This window comes from Hylobates moloch, unplaced genomic scaffold (genome assembly GCF_009828535.3).
Source record: "Hylobates moloch isolate HMO894 unplaced genomic scaffold, HMol_V3 SCAFFOLD_10, whole genome shotgun sequence".
NCBI classification, from domain to species: Eukaryota; Metazoa; Chordata; class Mammalia; order Primates; family Hylobatidae; genus Hylobates; species Hylobates moloch.
The window spans coordinates 30,778,425-30,792,924 of record NW_026652285.1 but is presented as its reverse complement, the minus strand read 5'-3'; the positions used below and the strand labels follow the sequence as shown (position 1 = coordinate 30,792,924).

The 14,500-nt window shown below is 44.0% G+C and overlaps 1 protein-coding gene and 1 pseudogene across 1 annotated transcript in view; one reads left to right on the top strand and one right to left on the bottom strand.

Moving 5' to 3' along the window:
• UBAP1 (ubiquitin associated protein 1) overlaps window positions 1-14,500 on the bottom strand; it is a 78,609-nt gene that overhangs the window by 19,425 nt on the left and 44,684 nt on the right. The window contains exon 2 of the mRNA XM_032163996.2: window positions 13,575-13,615. Coding sequence (XP_032019887.1) covers window positions 13,575-13,608 — 34 coding nt within the window. The 5' untranslated portion in view covers window positions 13,609-13,615. The remainder of the gene's footprint in view (window positions 1-13,574; window positions 13,616-14,500) is intronic.
• Window positions 10,264-10,910, top strand: LOC116475026 (small ribosomal subunit protein eS8-like; annotated as a pseudogene).

Here is a 14,500-nt window from a genome sequence, read left to right as displayed (position 1 = left end):
CCACGGCCTCTCTGCCCTCATCTCCTTACAGTCATCCTCTGGCTCACTGTACTAAGTTATGGTGACTGCTGCTCTTAAAGATGACAGGCTCAATCCACCTCAAATATTCTGTACCAACTGTTCCTTCTAACTGGAACACTCTTCTGTCACATGACTCACTCCTTCAAGTTTTTGCTCAAATGTCACCCTCTCAGTGAGGCTTACCCTGACCCACCCTACTTAAAAGTACTACCCCACCCTCACTACAATACTCCCATATTACCATTTACCTTTTCCCCATAACACTTATTGCCTTCTAACATTATAAATTGACTTTTTAATTATATTTATTGCTTCTCTTTCCCAAAGAAATATAGGGCAAGTATTTAAGTCTATCTTATTCAATGACATATTTTCAAAACCTTCAGCATTGCCTGGCACACATCAGCATTTAATAAATATTGAATGGATGAGACTCCCCAGAAAAGAATCTCCTTGATTAGGATTCTCTACTTTAGAAAAAAATCATTTTTAACTAATATAAAGAATTACTCCCAGCCTGACCAACATGGTGAAACCCCGTCTCTACTAAAAACACAAAAACTGGCCGGGCATGGTGGTGCATGCCTGTAAACCCAGCTACTCAGGAGGCTAAGGCAGGAGAATTGCTTGAACCCAGGAGACGGAGGTTGCAGTGAGCTGAGATCGCGCCACTGCATTCCAGCCTGGGCAACAGAGCAAGACTCTGTCTCAAAAAAAAAAAGAAGAAGAATTACTCTAGCTTAAAAAACACTACATTCTAGAACAACATGGAAATCCTTAAGCAGCACAACACTTACATGAAAAGGAGAAAACCCGACAAAATCATGGGATTCTGAGTAAGATCATCAGGAGCACAAGCCATACACAATGGAGCTGCTTTAATCTCCTACAGGTTCTTTGCCCATCATAACTGAACAACATGGAAAGACCAGAACATGACCATCTATTCACAGGGTCAGATAAAAGGAAAACGCCTCTTGTATATGACTCTCGATAGCTATATACTCCAAACAGGCCATGTTTTCTTTTCTGGAGCAGCTCTGGGAGGCTAATCTATAGGCAGAACCATTGTGGACAATGAAATACAGTTGATAAAATAAATTTTGTTTTTCAACATTGGCAGCTGGTAAAGGAAGGTTTATCTCTCAGCCTCACACTATTTTCTTGGGTGCTCACAGACACAGAACAAGACAATTACACCTCTTCCGTGAAGATAACTTCTTTCCTTAGGAGAACTGTGTAGATCTCAAGAATTATCAAGGTCAGAAAATATTTGTAATCTTGTCATCATTCCCATTTCCTGGGATAGGTGTTCTGCAGATACACCTGAAACTCTCCATCAGGAAGAATGCCCCCTACTCCCAACCCTTGGGGGAATGGGTGTCTTTTTCATCTCTTTCCTATCTAACTTCTGGCCAGAACTAAAACATTTGAACTATCGCTCCCTTAGCTAGCAAATTAAATTCACAACTGTGTTCAATTTAGTAATTTAGCACTCTAGGAAATCACCATATTTATTAACACCCTAGGAAATTTTCCAAGTGTGGTCATCCTTTTAGATGTGCTAATTTCATGGCTGGCAATGGCTATCACATTCCTACCCTTATTTACTTGAGTAATTATTATTTAGCCCTTTAAGAAGAAACTCAAGAGGCCAGGTGCAGTGGCCCATGCCTGTAATCTCACCCTTTTGGGAGGCCAAGGCAGGTGGATCACCTGAGGTCAGGAGTTCTAGACTAACCTGGCCAACATGGTGAAATCCCCTCTCTACTGAAAATACAAAAATGTGCCGGGCGTAGTGGCACATGCCTGTAGTCCCAGCTACTTGGGAGGCTGAAGCAGGAGAACTGCTTGAACCTAGGAGGTGGAAAGTGCAGTGAGCCTCAAGAACAACTCCTTTCTCAACCTCAGAATAGCCAGTTAATACTACCACCTTAGGACTTACCTCTGTGTATTGTTTTTTTTTTTTTTTGAGACGCAGTCTCGCTCTGTCGCCCAGGCTGGAGTGCAGTGGTGCAATCTCGGCTCACTGCAAGCTCCGCCTCCCGGGTTCACGCCATTCTCCTGCCTCAGCCTCTCCGAGTAGCTGGGACTACAGGCGCCCGCCACCACGCCCGGCTAATTTTTTTGTATTTTTATTAGAGACGGGGTTTCACCGTGGTCTCGATCTCCTGACCTCGTGATCCGCCCGCCTCGGCCTCCCAAAGTGCTGGGATTACAAGCGTGAGCCACCGCGCCCGGCACCTCTGTGTATTGTTAATAGTTCATTTCCTTAACCTCCCTTCAGAGAGTTTGAGCAAGAATTTGAGTGTCCCAGCCGGGCATGGTGGCTCACGCATGTAATCCCAGCACTTTGGGAGGCTGAAGTGGGCGGATCATGAGGTCAGGAGATCGAGACCATGGTGAAACCCCGTCTCTACTAAAAATACAAAAAAATGAGCCGGGTGCAGTGGGGGTGCCTGTAGTCCCAGCTACTTGGGAGGCTGAGGCAGGAGAATGGCATGAACCCGGGAGGCGGAGCTTGCAGTGAGCCAAGATCGTGCCACTGCACTCCAGCCTGGGCAAAAGAACAAGACTCTATCTCAAAAAAAAAAAAAAAAAAAAAAAAAAAGAATTTGAGTGTCCCTTAACAGAGGAGAAATGTTTCATATCTATATCACCAAAACTCAGTATAATGTATGGCTGATGAAATTTGTTCAATGAATGAAGAACCAATAATAAAGACATGCTTTTGGCCGGGAATGGTGGCTCACGCCGGTAATCCCAGCCCTTTGGGAGGCCAAGGCAGGTGGAGGTCATGAGTTCGAGACCAGCCTGGCCAACATGGTGAAACCCCATCTCTACTAAAAATACAAAAAATTAGCCAGACATGGTGGCGCACGCCTGTAATCCCAGCTACTCGGGAGGTTGAGGTAGGAGAAGTGCTTGAACCTGGGAGGTGGAAGTTGCAGTGAGCCAAGAACGCACCAGTGCACTCTAGCCTGGGCAACAAGAGCGAAACTCCATCTCAAAAAATAAATAAACAAATAAAGACATGCTTTTATACTTCTTCTGGATTCAATCTAACCCCTACCCCAACACACACATATATATATAATTTTTTTAAAGAGACATTTGCCCAGGCTGGAGTGCAGTGGTGCTATCATGGCTCACTGCATCCTTGCCCTCTAGGTCCCAAATAATCCTCCCACCTTAGCCTCCTGAGTAGCTAAGACAGGGTCTCATTATGTTGTCTAAGCTGGTCTCCAACTCCTGGGCTCAAGCATTCTTCCCACCTCGGCCTCTCAAATTGCTGGGATTACAGGCAGGAGCTATCACACCCAGTTCCAACTTATATTTAATATGAAAATTGAAAATTATTTGCCCAAAAATGACAAGGCTACTCATGAAAATGTTTTTAACAGATTACTCATACATGATACAAGCATATGTCTGAGATCTGAACAAAGTTACAAAAATGTACCAGACAGATGTCATCCCCCGCCCCAGCACCACCAAAAAAGTGCCGGGTGCCATCACAGCTTACCAACAAAACTAAGTGTTGATTACAACACTTAAACTCTATGGCACTTATAAAATGCTTATATTTTAAAAGATTAGAACAAAAGCTCTAATTTTAAAGAATTTTTGTCTGTTTTCTTTGAAAATAGGGACTCAAATGTTATTGAAAGAGTCTAACTTTGGCTAGTATCCTGATTAACTGGAAACAAAGCTGAAACTTTGGCACTAAGAATCATTGGAAAGATTTACAGTCAAGTTAACAAGCACACAATTAAGTCTTTTGTTTAACAGTAATAAGCACAGATGATACACAAAAATGATAAAATCTATCCACATTAATAATAACTATATTTGGCCGGGTGCGGCAGCTCACGCCTGTAATCCCAGCAATTCGAGAGGCCAAGGCAGGCGGATCACAAGGTCAGGAGTTCGAGACCAGCCTGGCCAGCATGGTGAAACCCCGTCTCTACTAAAAATACAAAAAATTAGCTGGGCATGGTGGCGTGCCCATGTAATCCCAGGTACTCAGGAGGCTGAAGCAGGAGAATTGCTTTAACCCGGGAGGCAGAAGTTGCAGTGAGCTGAGATCACACCACTGCACTCCAGCCTGGGCGACAGGGCAAGACTCCATTTCAATAATAATAATAATAACAACAACAACTAAATTTTCTTAAATAACCAGTTCTATTGTAGATTGGTAACAAGGAGTTGAGGGAGAAAAAACTACAAAAAAAAGTACTGTGCTAAAGATATGAGGCCGGTTTGGTGGCTCACGCCTGTAATCCCAACACTTTGGGAGGCAGAGGCGGGTGGATCACCTGAGGTCAGGAGTTCGAGACCAGCCTGGCCAACATGGTAAAACCTCATATCTACTAAAAATACAAAAATTAGGGGCCAAGCACGGTGGCTTACGCCTGTAATCCCAGGATTTTGGGAAGCCGAGGCAGGCAGATCATGAGGTCAGGAGATTGAGACCATCCTGGCCAACATGGTGAAACCCCATCTCTACTAAAAATACAAAAAATTGGCCGGGCGCGGTGGCTCGCGCTTGTAATCCCAGCACTTTGGGAGGCCGAGGCGGGCGGATCACGAGGTCAGGAGATCGAGACCACGGTGAAACCCCGTCTCTACTAAAAATACAAAAAATTAGCCGGGCGTGGTGGCGGGCGCCTGTAGTCCCAGCTACTCGGAGAGGCTGAGGCAGGAGAATGGCATGAACCCGGGAGGCGGAGCTTGCAGTGAGCCGAGATTGCACCACTGCACTCCAGCCTGGGTGACAGAGCAAGACTCCGTCTCAAAAAAAAAAAAAATACAAAAAATTAGCTGGGCGTGGTAGCAAGTTCCTGTAATCCCAGCTACTCAGGAGGCTGAGGCAGGAGAATCGCTTGAACCAGGGAGTCGGAGGCTGCAGTGAGCCAAGATGGCTCCACTGCACTCCAGCCTGGCGACAGAGCAAGACTCCATGTCAGGCCAGGTACAGTGGCTCACGCCTGTAATCCCAGCACTTTGGGAGGCTGAGGTGGAAGGATCACAAGGTCAGGAGATCAAGACCATCCTGGCCAACATGGTGAAACTCCATCTCTACCAAAAATACAAAAATTAGCCGAGCATGGTGGTGTGTGCCTGTAATCCCAGCTACTCAGGAGGCTGAGGCAGGAGAATCACTTGAACCTGGGATGCAGAGGTTGCAGAGGTTGCAAGATGCAGGATCTTGCAGTGACATGCAAGATCACGTCATTGCACTGCAGCCTGGGTGACAGAGCAAGACTCCATCTCAAAAAAAAAAAAAAAAAGATATGAGTCAAATAAAATCCTATAAGAGAAGTGATTTCCTTGCCTACCTTTCAGATAGCAAACTACTATAGTGTGATATACACTGACAAACTTATATTCTATAAATGAAACTAGGTCCTGGCTTAGGGACAGAAAAGATGAGGTCGAATACCTTTAAAGGGCTGCTGTTAGCACCAATTGCAGGTATCTGGTTTAAAAACCAGTTTCCTTTCACTAATAAAGCCAATGCCAAGGTGATTTATTTAGTACATCCCCCAACCCTCCAGGGTCTTAGTACTTTAAAAGCTTTATTAAGAGAGAATGAACAAATAGTTCAGTGATTACTGGAAGGAGGAGGTAGGGATAAAGGGCAAAAAGGCATTTAAAGAGATGGGAACGTGGCCAGGCACAGTGGCTCACACCTGTAATCCCAGCACTTTGGGAGGCCAAGGCGGATATATCACTTGAGGTCAGGATTTCAAGACCAGCCTGGCCAATATGGTGAAACCCTCATCTCTACTAAAAATACAAAAAAAAGGCCGGGCGCGGTGGCTCACGCCTGTAATCCCAGCACTTTGGGAGGCTGAGGCGGGTGGATCACGAGGTCAGGAGATCGAGACCATCCTGGCTAACACGGTGAAACCCCGTCTCTATTAAAAAATACAAAAAAATCAGCCGGGCGTGGTGGCGGGCGCCTGTAGTCCCAACTACTCGGGAGGCTGAGGCAGGAGAATGGCATGAACCCGGGAGGTGGAGCTTGCAGTGAGTCGAGATTGCGCCACTGCACTCCAGCCTGGGCGACAGAGCGAGACTCCGTCTCAAAAAAAAAAAAAAAAATACAAAAAAAAAATTAGCTAGGCGTGGTGATGCACGCCTGTAATCCCAGGTACTCGGGAAACTGAGGCAGGAGAATCGCTTGAACCCAGGAGGCAGAGGCTGCAGTGCGCCAAAATCGCGCCACTGAACTCCAGCCTGGGCGACTGAGACTCCATCTCCAAAAATAGAAAAAGGGAACAAAGAAAGCAGTATTGTAATAATGGATAGAGACCACCGTTAAGTACTATTAATGATGGTGCTGTGAGAATTACAAAATATATTTCTCCCAAATATAACCAATTATGCCTCAGGAATTATCTTTTTTTTTTTCTTTTTTTTTGAGATGAAGTCTCGCTCTGTTGCCCAGGCTGGAGTGCAGTGGCACGATCTTGCCTCACTGCAAGCTCCACCTCCTGGGTTCACGCCATTCTCCTGCCTCAGCCTCCAGAGTAGCTGGGACTACAGGTGCCTGCCACTACGCCTGGCTAATGTTTTGTATTTTTAGTAGAGATGGGGTTTCACCGTGTTAGCCAGGATGGTCTCGATCTCCTGACCTCGTGATCCTCCCACCTCAGCCTCCCAAAGTGCTGGGATTACAGGCGTGAGCCACCGCACCCAGCTTCTTTTTTAAGACAGGGTCTTGCTCTCTCACCCAGGCTGAAGTGCAATGACATCATCACCACTCACTGCAGCCTCATTCTCCTGGGCTCAAGTGATCCTCCCACCTCAGCCTCCTGAGTAGCTGAGACTATAGGCATGCACCACCATGCCCAGCTAATTTTTTTAATTTTTTTGTAGAGCTGAGGGCTCACTTTGTTGCCCAGGCTGGCCTCAAATTCCCAGACTCAAGCAGTCCTCCCACCTCAGCCTCCCAAAGTGGAACTGTCCATTTTTATCCAATGTATCTAGAATTTAAAATATTATAGCTAACAATTTTCTGCCTCAACCTCAAATACCTTTTAGTTTCAGTCCTTATTACTGAAAATCTTCCTAAAATATTTGAGCCCATTTTCCTAAGTTCAATTTTTTAAATAGCCACTAAGTGCATGCCTAATGGCTGTGGTTGTGGCAGTTCCTCGAAGTTAGGTTCTGCATACCACTTTGGTGGAAGACAGTGAGTGGGCTGAATATGTAATGACTCAGGATAAACTCTGAGAAGACTTCATTTGCTTGCTTTCTTTCTAAACTGCTGATATGCCTATGATTCTGCAACCTGCCCATTTTTTCTAAAAAAAGTGCAATTCCGGGTGGGGGAAGAAATCTCCAATAGAGGATAGCAAATGCATAATATTTAATTCAGGTATTATCGTGAGGAGATTCAAATTGAGGTTTTTTTAAAAAGAAGATCAAACTTAAAATTGAGTAAATCTGTAATTCCATGACTGGTTATCACCATCTTAGCCATCAGTGCCTCCTGCAGCAAAGGACTTAAAAATAAATAAATAAATAAATAAATAAATAAATAAATAAATAAATAAATAAATACAAAACTGTCTTAAAGCCACAAGCCAGGTAACACTGGCAAAATCATAAATATACAAAATAACATAGATATCTGTTGTAAGATGTGAAATCACAAGAAAATGTTACTCATATCCTAACAACAAATCAAGCCATATAATCTACAAAATCAGCTTTTTAATATACATTGTCTGGCATTCAATTAAAAACTATAAGACACAGAAAGAAGCAAGAAAATGTGATCCAGAATTAAGAGAAGAACCAGTCATCAGACCCAAATTCAGGGATAGCCAAGATATTGTAAACATCAGACAGGGAGCTTTAAAATAACAATAATAAATATGTTAAAGGGTCTAATGGAAAAACTAAACATGTGAGCAGATGGGAACTTCAGCAGAGAGATGGAAATAAAAAGAGACAAATGGAAATGCCACAAGTGCAAAATGCATCATCAGAAAAGAAAAATTTTGATGGTTCATAAGCCAGGCTATGCTAATCCAAAGACAATAATCAGCATAAGAAAGACTTGGGACTTGAAGAAGTTAGGTCAAAAGAAATTAGCCAAACTGAAATACAAAGAGAGAAAAAGGGGAAAAAAAATTGAACAGTGTTAAGAGATATCTGGAACAATACCAAACAACCTAATGCACATGTGATCATAGCTCACTATCACCTTGAACTCCCGGGCTTAAGCAATCCTCCTGTCCCAGGTTCCTGAGCAGCTAGGACTATAGAGAAGCTCCACCACACCTGGCTAATTTTTAATTTTTTGTAGAAACAAGGCCAGGCGTGGTGGCTCATGCCTGTAATCCCAGAACTTTGGGAGGCAGAGGCGGGTGGATCACCTGAGGTCAAGAGTTCAAAACCAGCCTGGCCAACATGGCAAAACCCTGTCTCTACTAAAAATACAAAAATTAGCCAGGCATGGTGGTGCACACCTATAATCCCAGCTACTCGGGGGCTGAGACAGGAGAATTGCTTGAGCAATTGCTTGAGGAGGTAGAGGATGCAGTGAGCAGAGATGGCACCACTGCACTCCAGCATGGGCGACAGAGCAGGACTCCATCTCAAAAAAAAAGACAAGAAACGGGGTTTTTCTATGTTGCCCAGGCTGGTCTCAAACTCCTGGCCTCAAGCAATCCCTCCAGCCCACCACACACACATACACACACACACACACACACACACACACACACACACACACACACACAATAGAGTAGGAGGAAACTTTGGAAGGTAATGAATGTTTATACCTTAATGATGGCGATGGTTTCATAAACGTATACTTATCCTCAAACTCATCAAGATGTATACATTAAATATGTAAATATGTACAGCTTTTTATATATCAATTATACCTCAATAAAGTGATTTAAGGAGGGGGGCTAGTTTTATCAAATCTTATCATGGGGTCTATTTTTTCATAAATTAGAGTCTCAACACATTTTCCAGATAAATAACCTTTCTCCTAGATGAAAATAAGAATCAGTTAAAGAGGACTAAGATTTCTTTTTTCTTTTCTTTTTTTTTTTTTTTAGGACGGAGTCTTGCTCTGTCACCCAGGCTGAAGTGCGGTGGCGTGATCTCGGCTCACTGCAAGCTCTGCCTCCTGGGTTCATGCCATTCTCCTGCCTCAGCCTCCCAAGTAGCTGGGACTACAGGCACCCGCCACCATGCTCAGCTAATTTTTTTTTGTATTTTTAGTAGAGACAGGGTTTCATCATGTTAGCCAGGATGGTCTCGATCTCCTGACCTCCTGATCAGCCTGCCTCGACCTCCCAAAGTGCTGCGATTACAGGCGTGAGCCACCGCGCCCGGCCAGAGGATTGAGATTTTAAAGTACCAGGCTCCAAGAAAGTCCTTATCCAAACTAAGCCAAGGGTATGCAGTTTTTATAAGAAATGGATAATAATATTTTTAGAAGTTTGAGAAATAACTGTTTGTTTCCCTTATTCTGTTATTTAGGGATATATGGTTACTAGTAACAGTGAAGTTGTTCACCTTTAGTTGAAAATAATAAACTCAGAGGTAAATCAAGTGCTAGTCAAAAACAGCACAGCACCAGACCTAGTCAGTCCCAAATATTAAAAAGAAAAAAAATACATTTTAATATCCAGTCATGACAGCAGTTATTACCTCCCTGTCCACACCCCAAGTGCCACAGAAAAGTTACCCACATCCATTAACTTCCCAATGGACCAGTCAGATATCTAACTTCAGAGGATCCAATCCACAGGCTCATAAGCTAAGAAGGCTATGCCATCAGTTTGCCCTGACCAAAAGATATAAAATCTCTATCTCTATGATGCTAGCCACTGAAACTGAAAGATCAAGTAGCCAAGCAGCACCTTAACTGGGGTGGCCATTTATAGCCCTGTGTACTCTACACTATTAGGCCAAGAAAGCAAGTCTATGAACTGAAGAATAATAATGGATCACAGACACAGAGACATATAGTGAAGAAAGGCTAAGCAGCTTCCTGAGAAGTGGAAGGAGTAGCCTTAGTTCCTGGCTTTCTAATTTTAGCCTTGAGAGAGCAGAAACTTTATTTTCTGTACTCACATGCCTACACAATTGCCTATTAAATATTCTCCATCTATTGCCTTTCATTTCTATTAAACTACCTGATATCTAAAAATAGGATACTTTACTCTAAAAACCCAACTAGCTCTTTCCAGCCAGCGCCGAGCGATGGGCATCTCTCAGGAGAACTGACACAAGCACCGCAAGACGGGGGGCAAGAGAAAGCCCTACCACAAGAAGCGGAAGTATGAGCAGGGGTGCCCAGCTGCCAACACCAACATTGGCCCCTGCCACATCCACACAGTCCATGTTTGAGGAAGTAACAAGAAATACCACGCCCTAAGGCTGCGTGTGGGGAATTTCTCCTGGGGCTCAGTGTTGTACTTGCAAAACAAGGATATCGATGTTGTCTACAATGCGTTTAATAACGAGCTGGTCCGTACCAAGACCCTGGTGAAGAACTGCTTCATGCTCATCAACAGACAGCACACCATACTCATCGACAGCACACTGTATGGACAGTGGTACGAGTCCCACTATGCGCTACCCCTGGGCCGCAAGAAAGGAGCCAAGCTGACTCCTGAGGAAGAAGAGATTTTAAACAAAAAATGATCTAAAAAATTTCAGAAGAAATCGATGAAAGGAAAAAGAATGCCAAAATCAGCAGTCTCCTGGAGGAGCAGTTCCAGCAGGGCAAGCTTCTTGCATGCATCGCTTCAAGGCCAGGACAGTGTGGCCAAGCAGATGGCTATGTGCTAGAGGGCAAGGAGTTGGAGTTCTATCTCAGGAAAATCAAGGTCCAGAAAGGCAAATAAATCCTCGTTTTGTCTAAACCTGTATTATTGAGGTTTTTTATAATAAAAAACCAAAAAAAAAAAACAAAAAACAAAAAAAACAACTAAAGCCAGTGAAATTCAACCAGGAACTCAGCAAAAAGAGCCCTGTTAAAGGAGAAGCAGCCTAAGGGAGAAAGAAAATTTTTCTCCTAAATTTTACTCAGGTAGAAAGTTTCATTTAAACAATAACACTTTGGGCTGGGCACAGTGGCTCACGCCTGTAATCCCAGCACTTTGGGAGGCCAAGGCGGGCGGATCAGGAGGTCAGGAGCTCGAGACCATCCTGGCTAATATGGTGAAACCCCGCCTCTACTAAAAAATACAAAAAAAATTAGCTGGGCATGGTGGCAGGCGCCTGTAGTCCCAGCTACTCGGGAGGCTAAGGCAGAGAATGGCGTGAACCCAGGAGGCAGAGCTTGCAGTGAGCCGAGATTGTGCCACCGCACTCCAGCCTGGGTGACAGAACGAGACTCCGTCTCAGAAACAAAAAAAAACCTTTTTTTTTTTTTTGAGACGGAACGGAGTGCAGTGGCACCATCTCAGTTCACCGCAACCTCTGCCTCCCAGGTTCAAGCGATTCTCCTGCCTCAGCCTCCCGAGTAGCTGGGACTACAGGCATGCGTCACCACACCTGGCTAATTTTGTATTTTTAGTAGAGACAGGGTTTCTCCATGTTGGTCAGGCTGGTCTTGAACTCCTGACCTCAGGTGATCCACCCGCCTCGGCCTCCCAAAGTGCTAGGATTACAGGCATGAGCCACCGTGCCCGGCCTGGTTAGGAATTTAAGGAGATATGGGAAATATCAGTCTTTACTGAACAGACACCTTCAGAATTATAATCTTCTCTCTGGAACGTTCAGTTGAAACACAAAACATGGGGTCCAGCTATTTTCAGTCTGATCAAGACAGATGTTCCAAAGATTCAAAACAGAAAGTCTATCTTTTGAAATAAGTGTAAATTTTTCATTTTTGCTATTTTCTCTCCCTAAGCTTTTCCTCTGCCCTTGGCTCTGTCCTCTCTTTTCTCCCTTGAAAAGGTGATCTAGAGGGAATTCAGATCTGCCTTTTTTTCCCTTTTTCTTTTCTTAAGCTCAGTGGCAAGAATCATTTTTTGTTTGTTTGAGACAGGCTCTCATGTGATTCTGGCTGGAGTGTAGTGGCGTGATCATGGCTCACTGTAGCCTTGACCTCCCGGGCTCAGCACTTCTCCCACCTCTCAGCCTCCCAAGTAGCTGAGACTACAGGCACATACCAGCATACCCAGGTAATTTTTAAAATTTTTTGTAGAGACAGGTTCTCACTATGTTGCCCAGGCTGGTCTTGAACTCCTGGCCTTAAGCGATCCTCTCGCCTCAACCTCCTAATCTCCTGTTGGGATTACAGGCATGAGCCACCGTGCCCTGCCCAGATCTGCCTTTCTGCTATCATTTGAATACTTTTAAGAAGACCTGTAATAATCTATAAATAATAGGAAATAGCTTACCTGAAAGATAAGATGCCTGACCTCTTTAAGGAATGCTAATTCCAGAGTTTGAATAACTTCAAAAGGATTTTTAAAAACTCAGGCAGGTTATCTATGTAAGTATATGCACACTGACAAATCAAAATTCAAAGGCTGTTGTATAAAATATATAAGCAAGTAAAATCACAGTCACTGCACACCACTCTGACTCAGCTGAGTGATCTTACCAGCAACCACTCGCAGCTCAGAAGAGCATACCAACACGTCCCCAGGCAGTCTAGTAAATAATTCTTAAAATGATGTGATAGATATATGTATTTTTTTGTTCGAGTGAGGGTCTCACTCTGTCACCCAGGCTGGAGTGCAGTGGCATGATCACTGCAACTTCAAACTTCTGGGATCAAGCAATCCTCCCACCTTAGCCCCCTGAGTAGCTGGGACTGCAGGCACACGCCACTGTGCCTGGCTGATATAATTTTTAACATGGAAGATTGGCTTTACCTCTCTTAAAATAACTGTGTTATTTGGCTACTTCTGGTTTTTAATTCTTATCTTCTACTGTATGAAAAAAGGGTATAATTTTAACTTCTTAGGTACCTCCACCTCCCTCCATTCCCCTCCAAAGGCAGATAGTAGTTTATTATTGTATTCCATTTTGGAAGGTTGTATCTTAGGAAAAGATGACAGAGAAGCTCTTAATTTCAAATTCAAAATTATAAATATCAGTATTGATACCTCTGTAATATAGTGATTGATTTGTAGTAAATTACTTCCTTTGATGGGGCACAGGGAACTAAACTAAAACATTATAAAGCATTAACCAAAGGGTTAGAATTTTTCACACACACACCTATGGAGAAGAGGTATGACTAACGAACAGGAAAGGGAAAGGTAACTATACCTTCAATGCTGCTGAAGAACCAGAACAGGCAGACTCCTAATCTATCACTAGTAGCTTCAAGTACAATAACCAGAGACACTCTGAACTTTAACTACCCATTTGAAGAAATATTTCAAGTTCTCTGAAGACCTTTCGGATATACATGATACACTGTTGTACAACTTTTTGTCAAGCTGTTCATTAAGAGACAAAAAGGGGCACTGTACTTAAAACTATGCTAAGTGATTCCAAATCCTCTGATCAAATCATAACTTAAACCATGATTCTAACAGTCCACTTACCATGAAAATCTGCACCCAACTTCTTAGAAGCCATTTAGAACCTGAAAAACAAGGAAATATTTCTTAGGCACATTATACCTTGAAGGTAGTACAAAGAAAATTGAGAGTACAAAAAAGAAACCAGAAGACCTAAGGTTTCAGGGCTGACAGAATCCTCACGTCTCACTCCCAAAGTCCAAAAAAAAGATCCAGGTACTGTGGCTCATGCCTGTAATCCCAGTGCTTTGGGCGGCAGAGGTGGGAGGATCACTTGAGCTCAGGAATTTGAGACCAGCAACACAGTGAGACCCCATCTCTATATAAAAAAAAATTAAAAATTAGCCAAGGCCAGGCTTGGTGGCTCACTCCTATATCCCAGTACGTTCTGAGGCCGAGCTGGGAGGATCACTTAAGCACAGGAGTTCAAGACCAGCCTGGGCAACATAGGGAGACCCTGTCCCTATAAAAAATTTAAAAAATTAGCTGGGCGTGTTGGCATACACCTGTAGTCCCAGCTACTTGGGAGGCTGAGATGGGAGGATCGCTTGTGCCCGGGAGATTGAGGTTGCAGTGAGCCACTGCACTACAGCCTGGGCAACAGAGTGAGACCCTGTCTCACACACAAAAAATAATTAATTAATGAAAATCAAAAATTCACTGGGCGTGGTGGTGCATGCCTATCGTCCTAGCTACTTGGGAGGCTGATGTGAGATGATCACTTAAGCTCAGGATTTGAGGCTGCAGTGAGTTAAGAAGGTGCCACTGAACTCTAGCCTGTGCAACAGCACAAGACCCTGTCTAAGAAAAGAGGAGAGGAGAGGGCAGAGGAGGAAAGGGGGGAGGGGGGAATGGGAGGGGGAGGGGGGAATGGGAGGGGGAGGGGGAGGGGAGGGGGAGGGGAAAGGGAGGGGGAGGGGAGAGGGAGGGGAGGAAAGAGGGGAGGGGAG